Source organism: Ammodytes marinus (assembly GCF_949987685.1).
Source record: "Ammodytes marinus genome assembly, chromosome: 1".
In the NCBI taxonomy this organism is placed as follows: domain Eukaryota; kingdom Metazoa; phylum Chordata; class Actinopteri; order Uranoscopiformes; family Ammodytidae; genus Ammodytes; species Ammodytes marinus.
In genome coordinates, this window is record NC_137230.1 from 16,254,658 (window position 1) to 16,270,127 (window position 15,470).

The following is a 15,470-nucleotide window of genomic DNA, read 5'->3' on the forward strand; positions in this document are numbered from 1 at the left end:
CACACACAGACACACACAGCTGCACACATGCAGAGACCCCCTGTGGTGGCTTTGGCAACCCTTTGTCACATCCAAACATTTCCACTCCAAGCAGAACCAAAGCCCACCACCACCATCATCTGCTGCTGAATCCTCTGGGGCTGCTAGTTTGTTCAAGTCGGGATTAAAAGACGGGCTGACCTACATACTTAGTATTTGTACTTTTGAAAATAAAATAAAATAAAAACTTGGTGAACTTAGGCTGAAAGAGTGCCAAGTTGAATATGTTATTAACGAAATAAGGATTACCTGAGAAAGCAGCAACTAAGGGGTTGCGCCCCCATCTGTACAACCTTACAAGGGCAAGTCGGCCTCTTTCCCACATTGCATTCTACTTGTCAGCTGGGTAAAGAAATGCAGCATGCATGCTACCCCAAAAAAACTGTCAAGACTGACTCGCTCTTGGGAATATAATGTGGGTAACTTTATACAAAGCTACAGAGCTCCATCATTCCCCTCACATTCACACAAACTCACTCACATTGGGCTTTATTGGGTGATATGGGCAGGCAACTGACAAGCACCTATACACACTTGTCACTCCAACTTTAACAGATAATTAAAAAAACAACGTCTTGTTATGCCACATACTAAATGCCATTTATCTTATTCAAGGGGCTTTGTATGGATCCTTTCAAGGTGAATGTTTGCTGAATAGAAATATATGACAACTGTTAACCGTGAACTGAAAGAGATTTATCAACCATTAATTATTCTATTTCTGCGGATGTAGCTTTCCTACTATCTCTGGTTGTTGTCAGCTAGCAGAATGCTACTATTTATAATAACAATTAATAATTATACATTGTGTGTCTTAATGTAAAAAGCTAAAATTTAGTAGAGCAAATTAATTTGCTAGTAATTACACAAGATGTGGATTGTTTTATACTCATTAACTCCTTTCCCACAAGCTTTTCAAAGCCTCAAAACAGAAGCAACATTTGGCAGATACACATCCGACACTTGTCCGTGACCCTTTCCTCTCCCTGCAGGCTCCCTTCCTTAATGACTTGATATTCTTTCTACAGTTTCCAAGGACACAATGCGCCTTGTCGACGTAACTCTGCAAAGGGGAGAATGTTCCAGTGCATTCATTGTCATTGTGTTTTTCCCTGTTGAATGTTATTGTGACAAGCTACATGATGTAAACATTTGTAAACACATTTCAGCGTTGCCTGCCTCTTTCTCAAGAGACTGGCTCGCACTTATATTATATAAATATGAAAGTTTGAAAAGTTTTCAGTAGTATTGTGAGATTGACTTGCACCTTAGTTTTCCATTGACTGTAATATTTTCTTATGAATAGACTATCCCTGTCCTTTCTCTCTGTAGTCCTACAGTAGGGTTGATAGAACAACACATACTGTACAGTAGCTTCTACATAGCAACTGAGTCTGTAGATTTGTCTTATTGTAGAAGTTGTGTCTGTTTTTTCTAATAGAATCTTCTCTCTCTTTCTCTTCACCCTTCCCACTCCCGCCCTTTTTGCACTTCCGTTATCTTGTCCTTCCTCCCTTGTCATGGCCCCTTCATTTTAACTCATTAACCTTATTTTTCTCCCGTTCCGTCCCATCCTGCATCCTGTATTTGACTCCACTGTTTTAATTTGTGTGAATGCATGTTCACTGCCTGATGTGCAGACCCCATAGACCCCGATGTTGACCTGTACGAACTCTTCCATGCTCCATACACCCCAGTACCAGATCCCTCTCCCATGATGCCTCCCGTGGGTGTACAGGCCTCTGTGCTGAGCCACGACACCATCAAGGTGACCTGGGCCGACAACTCGCTACCCAAGAACCAAAAGATCACAGATAACCGCTTCTACACTGTGCGCTGGAAGACCAACATCCCTGCAAACACCAAAGTAAAGGTAAGAGGTTCTGTGTGTGTGTGTGTGTGTGTGTGTGTGTGTTCAGGAGCAAGATTTCCTAAAGGTATTTGAATCAAAAGGCTCTGCTGCCCCATTTCTGGTTTAAAACTGCACTAGCTTGTTTACAACTTGGTGTGATTCAGTTAAATAATATCTATATCAGTCTGATTAATCTTGTGTGATACACCTTTGTTTAATATAGTACAATTTCTGTGTATTTTTGTGCATTAGGACTTTGTGCCTTCCTCTAGTCTACGCCTTTGCCTACACCAACCAGAGGTGTATTAATGTGCAATAAAAGAGTACGGTCTTTGATATAGTCATCCCTACAGCAGCTCCCATAATGCTGATTTGTGTAGCCGATTTAACAATCTATTTTTATCAACACTCGCACTATAAAAAGAAATGCTGACTTTGCCCTCTGTTACAGCAGTAGTCTTCCTTAGTGCATTGTTTTGTTTGAGTAATTAATTGTTCAAAGAAGAGAGATGATTCAAATCATTCAACTGTGGTTCAGTCAGGGGAAAGGCAGGATAATTAACAATACTTGTATTGTAGCTGAACATGAGGATGTAGGTTGAATACAATCATCTTTGCTCTGCCCTGTGCAAGTTTGTGTGACTGCACAAATCAGAGGCTGCCTCAGCTCCTTGCTATCTGTGTCTGTAGATATAGTGGTGTAATTAAACTGTAAAGGCCTCACTAAAGCCTCTTTTTAATAGAGTACAGTTATAATGTACATTAATTCAAGTAATAATCCTTAATATGTCTGTCTTGATTTAATTTGGCAACATCCATGGCAACAGTGTTAACAGCAAGTTACGTATTAACTACAGCAAACATGCGTTTAGCACCTACTTTGTCAGAAAATCCAGCAGAAGAGGAGAATCTTTCCTGGTAGCCAGCTGCAACTGCAACATGGTTCAGAACCAGCAAAAGATCTTGGGTACATGTCCTGCCACTCTGTCTCCCCTTGTTTCACGGTGTAGCAAAATGAGCTCATGTTAGTTGACTGTACTGTAAGAAGTCAGTCAGTAATGGCCTCCAACATCATGCCGTGAGTAAGAACTATCTAATATCATGCTGTGTACGATGCCAGTAGTTTCCCTCACAACAACGGGGCACTGTAAAGCTGTTGCCTTGCTGAGAGCCTAAAGCCCCCATTAGTCCCTGTCATATTGAAACATAGTTCCCACGAGTCCTTGAAAGTTTCAGAAAAACTCAAGGCCTTAAAAGTTTTTGAAAATAGACATAAATAGAAATGGGTCATTGACAGAGCTTGAATTTACATATTTCTGTGCAAGAAAAAAGAAATTCAAGTTCCCTGTAATCATTGTTGTGTCCTTGTTTTCACAAGGCCTGGGAAAGTGTGATGGGACTCTCATGCTGTTGAATTTGAAACGATGTTTGTCTGTGAGCTTCTCATTTCTCCCGTTCTCGTTATAAAAATTGTTAGTGGTATAAAAGTAATAAACCTTAATATGTGTCTAAACTCATGTTGTGTTCAGTCCTTGAATTTGATGGAATTTGGCCTTAAAGTCCTTGAGAAGTTCTCGATTTTGTTGTTTAAGAAGGTGGATGAAGGAACCCTGTTTATAAATTATCATCTGTCAATCTGGCCTTTTGTTTTTTTCTGAAGACACATTTTTAAAGATCAATTGTGATCAGTGCTAATCATGGTCATACGTTGTCCAATTTGCTGTGGCCGCTCTTCACAAAAAAAGCCTCTCTGATGAGCATTATCAACAGTAGGACATGTTTGGTTTGCTTTATCAGTAACTTAACACAGATCTGATACAGCTGAGTTAACAGTAAACAGTGAGGCTGATATCAAAAACGTTTTTGCTAGGATCAGTGTCGTAGAGTTGAAAATGTATGAATGTCATGTATGAAATCTGTGTGTGTGTGTGTGTGTGTGTGTGTGTGTGTGTGTGTGTGTGTGTGTGTGTGTGTGTGTGTGTGTGTGTGTGTGTGTGTGTGTGTGTGTGTGTGTGTGTGTGTGTGTGTGTGTGTGTGTGTGTGTGTGTGTAAACCTGTGACCGAACAGAGGCCTTCGTTTACTGATAAATTATTCAACAAGGACAAGACAAACTGAGCACTAGAGAAAGAGGTTGCAGGTCTGACAGTGCGTTCTCCGTACAGCCAGCTCAGAATACGCGCACAACACACACAGAGTATAGTCTTTCTGCTATGAAGAGGGTAAAATGTATTTCATTCTCACACTGACAGTAATTATAGAGTTCTACTGGCTCATTATTAACCTGTCTTTCTCACCAAATACAACAAGTCTATTAGAGTTTTCTGTTTTTTATTTATTCATTTCCAACGGTTTGACTCTGCATTATATTTTGTTCATCTTGTATTTTTGCAGTTGAAACCGGTCTGACCAACATTGACGCCTTCCTCTTAATGCTGCTCTCCTTCAAGTCTTCTCTCCCCTAGAGCGAGTGTAGCCTCACAAGCTTGTACATTATTGAAGAGACAGCTGCTTTCAAACTGGCAGCGTGTTTCCTAAGACCATAGTGTTTTCTTTTTTTTTTACTATCCCACTGCCCTCTGTTTGACACTCGCCACCAGAGAACTGCACTCCTGTCATCGCACGCAATGTTATAGATCGGGCTGCTAGACGCCTGGCCAATCTCACTACTGCTGCGACCCCTTAACTCAGGCCTGCACAGATCAAGATAAAAGTTTACATTGTAATGCCATATCAATTGTAAATTATCCCTGGTGCGCTGCCTGCATTTTCTCTTAGCATTATGGCTTTTGTGATGGCCATGGTGTTTAGTTGTATAGCTAATTTATTAAATGTGATGCCAAATATGATTGAACTTTTTACAAAATGTGTAAGGTTCTGGTTCCACTCAGTGGTCAGATGTGGAATGTATCCTAAACTCTTCACCACATGCAGATGAGTGATTGTGTTTAGAGGTTAAATGGGAAATCAATAAGTTCATTGAGAGAAAAATGAAAGATGATGACAGTGGAATAATTTTTTAAGCAAAAGTGTCAAACTTTCACCCCTAAAGGAATTGCTTAGTCCTGATCATACACTTTATATGTTTAGGTTTTTGAGAGTTACCTTGAGCTTGAGTAAATTGAAATGGATATTTTTTCAAACTTTTATAGACTATTATATTAGATTAATCAATAAAATAATATTCAGCATAGTGGATTGTAAAGAATAAACTTCACTGTGAGTAAAAAAAAAAAAGTGTTTATTTTTACGACTGACAAAAGACTACATGGAGACTGTTCACTGTTCAGATAATCACACAAAGTAAATCCTTGTGTGTGTCCCCTGTCTCTCTCCAGATGGCGAACACCACCAGCCTGAACCACATGGTAACGGGTCTGAAGCCCAACACACTGTATGAATTCTCCGTCATGGTGACCAAAGGCCGCCGCACCAGCACCTGGAGCATGACTGCACAGGGCACTACCTTTGAGACCAGTAGGAGCTCACACATTCCCACAAACACACACACAAACACATCCTTTTGCCCTGAAGTACAGAACATTTACATAATCACAAAGACATAAAAACCATCGTGCCCAGTGTAACAGGCCCCTGGCTGGCGGGAGTTACATTTCCCTTTTTTGAAGCCCCAAATGAAAGGCGGGAACAGGCCTCAGGAAACTCAAGCCGTTACTCCACAGTATAATATGATTTAAATAATACTAAGAACGGTATTCATCAATAGATATCACATCAACAGCAGACAAAATGAGGAAATCTAAAGCACATCTGTTGATTGATAAATGGGTTCAAGCTTAAAGAACAAAATACTCTTTTAGGCAGGGTTTTGGTTCTTTATTCCAATATGGATACATTTGAGTGGCCAAAACTCGTTTTGCTTTTTGCTGATAGTAGATTATCTCCCCTGAATCAGACGGATCAAAATTACTTAAATTGACCATATTGTTAGTATAAATACTCATAGTCAGTCACCATAGTGAAATATTTACTTATAAATTCAGCGTCCTTTCTGTATTTAAAAACTATAATACCTTGAGTGATTGTTTAATATTCAGGTATTGCTGTGCGTCTAAAACTGAAGTCATTAAAAATTACGATCTGGAAAGTGTCAGAGTCAGGACTTATACTTCATTGTAGTTGTAATTATTGAACATTTTGTTTGTGGAGAACAGCTGGTTGTCATTTCTGCCCAGCCAGGGGTTTGAAAAGATAATAAACTTTAACAGTATTGAGAGGAGTAGTAACACTGGCAAATTACACACAACTCAAAAGGCACATATGAAATATATGCTGAACTACACACCATGCAAACATACACACACACTTATATTTATGTAGTAAAAGTTGCTAGTATATGCACAATTTTAGAATTTAAAACTCTACAAAACATTGTCACATTTTGATCTAAACACAACATAATATGTCCCTTTCTCAACCCCCCTCCCTTTCCCACAGTTCCCAGCTCCTCGCCGAAAGACGTGACCGTGGTGAGCAAAGAGAACAAACCCCGCACCATAATTGTCAACTGGCAGCCTCCCTCTGAGGCCAATGGAAAGATCACTGGTGAGTAACACTTGTTAGAACACACATGTTGTGTTCACACAGATTAATCTAGTCGTTGAAAACAACAATGAAAACATATTGTGGAGGAAAATGGATCCAATTGGTCTAGGTGAAACCTCCTTCTCCATCTGATCACTGCACTGCAGGCCAACATGTCTCTACTAAGGAAATGTAATGCAGTGACTTGTGTGATGCATTAGTTGAGTTATTTTGCACGTTGCAATAAAGCTACTTAATTTGTCTCTTGTCTTTCTGACCTTTCCTGTTGTAGGCTATATCATCTACTATAGTACAGATGTAAACGCAGAGGTCCACGATTGGGTCATTGAGCCAGTGGTGGGAAACCGCCTGACCCACCAGATCCAGGAGCTGACGCTGGACACCACCTACTACTTCAAGATCCAGGCCAGAAACTCCAAGGGCATGGGCCCCATGTCTGAGGCTGTATATTTCCGCACTCCAACGAGTACGTTTGAAACATTTAGATGAGATAGGAAAGGCAGTACAATGAAATTGCATCCCCCCTTTTCCATTACAAGTATGGTTTCATACATAAAAGTACATAATCCCACTTAGAATTTCATATTTTTCTCTGGAGTTGGTAGAACTCCAAAAGGAGCTAAAAAGAAGAGGATTTACATTATTCAACTGAAACACCACTGAATGCTAATTTTGTCTCTGCGTGTGCTGGATGTTTAAATAGGCAACTGTTTTCATACAAGCATTACTATATGCATTACATCACATAGGTATGCCATAACTGTTTCATTAACATGCAGGCATGCAGACTGATGACAGTCCTGTAATAAAACAACCCAGCATTAGTTAACAGTGACAGTTGGTCTGAACGCAACCTTAATTGGAGGATAATATGCAATATGTGATTTGGTTACTTTGTTCTTAAGTTATTCTGCCCTAAATTCTAAAAAATTAAAGGTGGAGTCAGCAATTCTAGAGAAAGCTTGTGGGATTTTTAGTCAAATCAATCCACTATCAGTAGCATTTTCTTTATTCAATCATCTTTATGTAGATGCTTTGCTCCTACGTCAGACCCCTCACTATTTCTCATTCCTCTACTTTTGCCCATTTCTTCTTCCTCACAATCGCCCTTTTCTCGCTTTTTTTGGTCTGTCTCCTTCACTGCTCCTTCAGCTAACCTGTTTTTTGCTTTGTATGGTCTCTCCCTCCCTGCTCTCCTTTGGCCTGTTAAGCTGAGTCCTCTGACAAAATGGCTAATGACCAAGGTAAACTCCCCCTCCACACTTTATCTTTCACTACTGATTCTGCACTCCATCTATCTCTGTTACTAAATATTTCAATCTCCTGAGCTGCATTACTGGCAAAAATCTGTTTGTGTTTTAAAAATAAAGGATCTAATGAGTGTTTAGCAATAGAAGTAGTAAACAGTAGAAGAGGACATACAAACACTTTTGGAAAGTTTCAGTAGTAACAATTTTTTTTCAAATTTTCAATCAGCCTTAAATCTTCCACCAAAGCCAGGCCTTCCTGGCAACCACCACCCACAGGACCCTGGAACTGCAGTTGGTAAGATTGTTCTCCTACCCACCTGAACTGAAAGCTGATTGTGTCCACAGAGGTGGACTTAAAAAAATGATGTGCCTTTTTTTCTCTGACAGTGTATTCTGGAATCTGAACTTTGAACTATGGACCATTTTAGCTCCATATTTTAGTTGTGGTTGGATGTGGCATGTCTCGCTAGTGTCTCACTAACAGTGAGAGAGCTACTTTTAAATGAATCTGTCTAATCCAGTCGTTCTCTTCTCGAGGTAAATCAGGTGTGGGAGGCAACAGCGAAAGTCACATCCTGGTTATTGTCATCATCATCTCCGTGGGAGCGTTCACCATCATCGTGGTGGTGGTGGGGGCCTTTCTGTGCACACGACGCACCACCTCCCATCAGAAGAAGTAAGAAAGCTCACTCACACCATTTGCCTTTCTTGTCTTCTTTTGGTCTCTGAACTATTGCTCAGCTCCCTCCATTGTCCCTATTTCCTTGTACTTTTGGCCACCCTCTCATTATAAATTGGGGTCAGTCTTTCAGTGTTTGCCTCTGTGTTTTTGTGCTGCAGGAAGCGGGCTGCCTCCAAGTCTTCAAACGGTTCCCACAAATACAAGGGAAACTCCAAAGACCTGAAGCCACCAGATCTTTGGATTCACCACGAGAGGCTAGAGCTCAAGCCCATGGACAAGTCTCCAGACCCCAACCCAGTCATGACCGAGACGCCCATCCCCCGCACCTCACAGGACATCACCCCGGCCGACAGCGGCCTGGACAGAGACCCCCACCTGCAGCAGCGCCGCAACTCCTACCGCGGTCAGTTCCTGTCTAGAGGGGATGACTTCAAATTTGATGTTATGGGAAATAGATCATTGTGAAATGCTGCCTGAACTTAAGGGCATAATAATACACTGATTAAACTTATTGTGTTAGGCTGACAGACAGGGAAGTTAAACAGTTGTGTTATTTGGGAGTAGGAAATGGTCTTATTCCCACAGGTTTAACTCAGGCTTTTTTTCTAATTCAACACTTACTCTACGTTTGCTGTTTTATTTTTTTATGTCACTATCACGCAAAACATTTCATGCTCTTCATACATAATGCCCATTACTTGAAATGATTGAAGTGCTGCCTGCATGCACACATTGCCGATACACAATCTTCTGCAAGTACGGTCAATTTACTAAATCTAATTAGTTCACAACAGAAGAGTGCTTGAGTGTCACATGATATTTTTGAAATTCAACCAAAGCCCAATGGTTTTAAAATGAATGCTGGATCATAAGGCATACAAATGGATCATTCACCAAAACAAACAGCAGACTAGCATCTCTTTCTGATTGGCCGGTTTCCACCGTACCTTTTTAGGCCACGAATCAGAGGACAGCATGTCTACACTAGCAGGCCGACGAGGGATGAGGCCTAAAATGATGATGCCTTTTGACTCACAGCCACCTCAGCGTAAGTGTGTGTGTGTGTGTGTGTGTGTGTGTGTGTGTGTGTGTGTGTGTGTGTGTGTGTGTGTGTGTGTGTGTGTGTGTGTGTGTGTGTGTGTGTGTGTGTGTGTGTGTGTGTGTGTGTGTGTGTGTGTGTGTGTGTGTGTGTGTGAGAGAGATAAGTGAGCTTGTCATAATTTATAGAGAGTCGGATATAATCAGTTAAAATTAGGAAACTGGGAACCCAAGTTTCCAACTATTTTGTTTGTTTTTCTGAATCTCTTTCCTGCTAATTTTGATTGAGTGTGTGTTATCACAGAAAACTGCATGTGTGTTTATCTCACCAGCAATACTTCCACCTCCTTCATCATTACAGCTGTTAAAACATCTTGTCGTGTGTGTGTGTGTATCCATGTCCATTTCCATTCACAGCTGTGATTAGTGCTCACCCCATCCATTCCCTTGATAACCATCACCACCATTATCACATGGGCAGCCTGGGGTCGCCGACACGCAGCTACCTCTACCACCAGGGCAGTGGGCACTCACGCCCACATGTCTGCGCCAGCCCCATCTCCCACTTAGAGAGGGTGGACTCTACAGGTGAGACACTGCCACCTGCTGGGCAAGCAGGATCAGAAGCAAAGGGGAGGACGGGGCAGTCAGACCTGCTCACATTCATTAATTGATTTATCGTTTGCTCATCATTCATTCACATGCAGCTGCCATCTTGCTACCTTTCTCATATTTCAGTTTTTGAAACTGTTAACTAACCTCTCTTCTCTCACCTCCCTGCCATATGAAATAAAAAAATGTTATGCTCCTTCTACTCACCTCAGCTTTTCGGAAAACAAACTCAACTATGACACTAGGAATGCAGTCAGGAATGTCAATGATTTTGCAGTCTCGTTTTTGTTTTTTCTTTTGTATTTTAGCCTCTTGAGAATATTATGGACTAATCGTTTCAGCTCTAGCGCTTTATTCTCTCATCAAGTATACTGAAAGAAATCTCATAAAAAATATACTTGACGTGTGTAAAGGTTGGTTTATATTTGAAGTGTCTTCTATGTCAGAAAGATTAAAATAACCGGCAGCAATACACACCCGTAAATAAGAAGCTCATGCTCTACATACTTATAATTATATTCTATATTATTTTGGTTGGGCAGCTGGTAAACCGTTCATCCATCCCATTGTCTTTCCATAACCCCCCATCTGCTTGGTCTCCAGAATCAGTCAGGAACACCCCCAGTGCGGAGCCCCTGCCTCCAGCCACTGCCTCCTCACTGGTGTCCTGTCCTTCAGAGATCATGGCCGACCCCGAGGGCAGCTACCACGGCTCCACCACCACAGAGGAGGAGGCCAGCTACTCCAGCAACCTGCCCCCTCACCGCGGGGCCCCCCACCCACACGCACACGCCCACCCGCTCAAGAGCTTTGCCGTGCCTGCTATCCCGGCCTCCAGCCATCCATCATATGAGTCACCTGCCCTGCCCAGCACTCCGCTGCTGGCTCAGACCGGTGAGCCAGAAACACACATTCACGCACACGCACACACAAAGTTCAGCTCACGGCGTACAGTCTTTCTTTCAAACTGCCCGGTCAGGCAAGATGGGCGACCTCAAACTGATTGATGACACATAATGTGAAGATTGTATTCCATTTTTTTTAAATGAGCAAATGTCACTCATAAGTAAATAGTGCATTTCATCAAGACTATTTTTCCATACACATTTGTTTTTCAAGCGATTATTTCCAGCAGCAGGACGCTGCGTGTGGGTTTGAATTTTTCCCTATGACTTTCAACTAATTCGACACAGTCTAGTTAAAAAATGTTTACTAAAACAGCAGAAAGTGACTAAAGGTTACAAAGAAATTATTTTAATTTCAAACAAGTTCATTTGTTGCCTTCACTGACTGCTGTGGGTTTGTGTTGCATTCAGGGCCTCCTTCTCACCCCCATGTTGTTAAAACAGCCTCCATTGGAACGCTAGGAAGGACACGAAATCCGATGATAGTCACTGTGCCCAACGCCCCTGATGTGCCAGAGACCAGCAAGATGCTGGAAGATGTAGACAGCGTGAGTATAGCGCCCCACACTGACTGCTTGGAGCATTGCAATCTGTATCTACCAGGCCTGATGCTGGTGGTGAACAATTAATATTGTCTTGTAAAAAAATTATACCAATCACACATTCCTTCCAAATCCATGTCAGGTTTTCTTTGGGCACTGGTTTTATACAGTTACATTCAAGTGGACATTGATTTTAACCACATTTTTCTATTTGTTCTTTTTTCTCTTTTTTATTCTTGTCCAAATTCACTCTCACCATTTTTTTTGTGGTGATGTCGGCTGCCCTCTTGATCAATTAATTTATCATTCAACGTTAACAAAACCCATAACTGGAATGATTTCCTTTTTAACCGTTGAACCACCTCTCCATTTACTAATCTTCGATTGGCTTGTCGCCCCATCTGTTTACATCTTTGGTTCTGGATGCTTTTGCTTTTCGTCTGCTGCTGCTTTTGTATGCTTCAGTCCCATTGACCCGGCTCGCCTCACCCATAACCCCGCCCTCTGTGAAAGGTCCCTGACTGACCCTCTCCTCCTCTCCTCTCCTTCTCTTCTCTTCCTCCCTCCCTCCCTGCCTACAGGTGCTTGCCTCCCTCCCCCCCTGCCCCTCCCCCGCCCCCCGCAGTAACCCTGTTCCTCTCCCTCAGAGCTACGAGCCCGACGAGCTGACCGAGGAGATGGCCCACCTCGAGGGCCTTATGAAGGACCTGAACGCCATCACTACAGCGCCATGAGCACGAAAACACACAGAAAAAAAACAAGTTCTCTCTCATCCACAAACACACACACACACACACACACACACACACACAGGAAGACACACACTCTTAAGGTCAAACAAAGACACCCCAAACATAAACCTTTGGTAACCAGAGGCTAGTGGACACAAAGCGGCTTCTTGTGCCCAAAAAAAAAGTCTCAGCCCCCTGCAGAGAAAAAAAATCTAAACTCCAGACTGAAACCTAGGAACTGTTTTTTGGCTTACCTTGCTCAGTCTCAGGAAAGAGATTGCCATGAGAGGGTAGAAGAAAGTGACACAGCTTCATCTTTATATGAAGAACCATTCTCAGAGAAACTGAACTTTGAAACATTTGGTCGCTTTCAACCCGGAAGATTGTGATGTTTTTTTCCTCAGCAAAAATATGGACGATAGGTTTTTGTGTTTTGCGAACGCTTGCGCGAGACGGTCGCTTCAATGTCAAGTCAAAGGAGAAAGTCCAAAAATATGCTGGTTTTGATGTTGGTGCCCATGCGGCACTGTCTACACACAGTGTTTGTTTGATTAGTGTTTTCTTTGTGCATTTTGTATATCTATTGGGCCGTTTCAGTGAAGTGAGCATTGGATATCAGCCCCCCTCCTCGCTTAACAAGCCTACATTATTCATAAATCCTTTTTTTTATACCCCCTTTATGTCATATATTGTGCCATGACTTTTTATTATTTTTTATGTTATTGTATTATTTTTTTTACACACATATCCTTATAATACATGTACATATAGTATGTTGTGTCATTTTTTAAACTGCCTCATTCTTTTGATGTTTCCATTATTTCATTATTATTATTTTGGGATGAAAGTGGAATTTGAGTCCTGAAGCTCAGTCTTCATATCAAAAGGGGAGAGAAAACCTGATGTGTTTCTACAGTACATTGTTCTCTGGCATCGGGTTGCCCAATTTGTACATTAAAACATCTTCTTTTTCAGTCCTTTGTTTGTTGTGGGAGCTCCGTTTGAAAAGCCTTACCAACGTGTTTGTATATCGGACAGTCGAGGTCGACTCGACACTCGACACACAGGGCACGAGTTGCGCTGTCACTTGCTGCCTTGGCAGTTTCTATATAGTTCTTTGGGACTTGACAGTATCTCCTCATAGGTCATGGGTAACCAGGACTCAGGGCGCTGACCCACCCGCACCCAAGAAAAGAAAAAAAAAACTCGCATGGCACCCAGTAAATCTATCAATCACCTGCAACGGACGAGATATCTTTTATACAAAAAGTTCGGTCGAATGTTTGTGTCGTTTCCAAACAACCAATATTTGGTTTCAGACGTCTGTACTGCTGAACCACCGGTGCATTTTTTCCTTCACAGCGGAGTATGTTTGCTGTATTTTCCTTGCTGTCTTTTCATCAAATGCCCTGGTTCTTTTACAAATCTTCAAAGATGCAAAGATGTTGGCCTTTTCAATCGGACTCCCAGATTTTTTTACATGGTAGTTTTTGTATGAAGAAAAAAAAAGATGATGCTCGTTCTATACACAAATCCAATGTAAAAAAAAAGGAAAGAAAATTCATCTGAGAAACTAGTTTTTCATTACCCTCTTACCCAAAGAAATGTGTCACTTGCAATCATAGTAATTTGCTCTACTTTTGTGAATACCATGTTTCTCATAAATGTACATCCTCGTGAATGTCAAAAAAACGGTAAGAGATTCTAACTATGGATATAAACAAGGAACAAGTTTTTTTGGGGAAAAACATGAAAGGGGTGTGGGGGGGGGGGGGGTAGGACCGGACTCCATTTGGGAAATATATTGAGTTGTAAACAGTTGAACCTGTATTGCACTTTTTCACAATTTTTGAAAAGTACATTTCTTACATATCTTGTGTTTTGAATATCAAAAGCTGTTTGTGTAATGTAGTGTCCTAGGTAAGCATCAGGCAGCTGGTCTCGTTTTTATGTTTGTTTTTGTTCTTTTTCTTTTTTTTTTGCTTCAGAGATGATATGAATTTGTGCAGCTGAGGTTTTTACTTCGCTGCTCAAGATGAGGAATTATGTTGTTGCTTGTTCATGTACAGAGATTTTCTTTGCTTTCTGTAGAAAAAAATCTGTGGCTTTTTAAAAAATGTTGAAAAAAAGTTTGGAATTTTTTTTTCTTTTTTTATTGGTGCTCCTATACATTGTGTATACAAACTATTATGAATACTAACAAAGTAAACGCTTCTGCTCGTCTTCTTTTTCATCCAACACAATCAGGACGACCATCAGGTATTAACATCATGGTATATTTATTCATCAATGAAGGTTTAAGAAATAGGCTGTTATTTGTAATACAAAATACAGAATCCACAGTATATACACACAATATCGTCTCTACCCACTGCGCCACAAGCACCCCCAATTTAAGCAATTTTAAGTGAAAGTGCCAGGAACCTGTTCCAGCTTCTTATATTTAATTATTGTATATTATTAATTAATTTAACTGAATATATTATGTTGTTGTTGGTTAGATTTAGAAATTGATATACTTTATATATATTTTCTCATATTTCTGATGTTTTTCGTTTCAACAATGATAATAAGTTCCCAACAATTATTGCCTTGAATGTGAAAGAGTCATTTTTAGATAGTTACATCTTTACATAGTTCAAGGCTCTTTGGTATGCATATGGAGACTATGTTAAATTAATCCGAATTGAAGTTGAGTGTAATTCCCAATGCTATACAGTCATCTCATTTATATGCTTTTTTCTGGGCTACTTTCACATTTATCGACTAATTTATTGATATGAAGCATAAAGGTGAGTTTTTCCCGCACCAATTTATTTATTTTCTATTTCGGATTTCGTAATTATCCTCCTATGTTAGATTGGATAAAAACTAGCTTTCTGCATTAGCGGCTGATGGAGCTGACTCACACAGCATTTGGCTGCAAGTTAGTGTTCATTTCAAGTTCTATTGATGAAGCTGAAAAGGGATGGCATTGTGTGCAATTAAACCATGACCAATTTTAATTAACCATGACATTTAGACAAATCAGTTTAGGTAAACTTAATAAATGTCTCCATGTCGGTTTACATTAAGCCAATTTGATTTGTATTCATCTTTGTTATGTGTGTCTGAACAAAATCAGCACTGACTCACCATCAAGAAATGGAAATGTATATAATCATGAGATGGATTCACCTCAGTAAATGGTAAATGGTAAATGGACTTGACTTGTATAGCGCTTTTCTAGCCGATTTTCTCAGCCCCAAAGCGCTT

The 15,470-nt window shown here is 40.7% G+C and overlaps 1 protein-coding gene across 7 annotated transcripts in view; it reads left to right on the plus strand.

The window, feature by feature from the left end:
• Window positions 1-13,287, plus strand: part of neo1a (neogenin 1a) — a 151,890-nt gene extending 138,603 nt beyond the window's left edge. For 2 of the 7 annotated variants that reach the window (XM_080027802.1, XM_080027805.1), the window contains exons 17-28: window positions 1,737-1,912; window positions 5,228-5,366; window positions 6,348-6,455; window positions 6,727-6,921; window positions 7,932-8,000; window positions 8,243-8,381; window positions 8,546-8,790; window positions 9,343-9,435; window positions 9,843-10,013; window positions 10,641-10,931; window positions 11,354-11,490; window positions 12,132-13,287. In XM_080027802.1, the coding sequence (XP_079883928.1) occupies window positions 1,737-1,912; window positions 5,228-5,366; window positions 6,348-6,455; window positions 6,727-6,921; window positions 7,932-8,000; window positions 8,243-8,381; window positions 8,546-8,790; window positions 9,343-9,435; window positions 9,843-10,013; window positions 10,641-10,931; window positions 11,354-11,490; window positions 12,132-12,218 (1,850 nt within the window). In that variant the 3' untranslated portion in view covers window positions 12,219-13,287. Of the gene's footprint in view, window positions 1-1,736; window positions 1,913-5,227; window positions 5,367-6,347; window positions 6,456-6,726; window positions 6,922-7,931; window positions 8,001-8,242; window positions 8,382-8,545; window positions 8,791-9,342; window positions 9,436-9,842; window positions 10,014-10,640; window positions 10,932-11,353; window positions 11,491-11,949 lie in introns of all 7 variants that reach the window. The other 5 variants (XM_080027804.1, XM_080027803.1, XM_080027806.1 and 2 more) reach the window with 5 other exon arrangements.
• The last annotated feature ends 2,183 nt before the right edge of the window (window positions 13,288-15,470 follow it).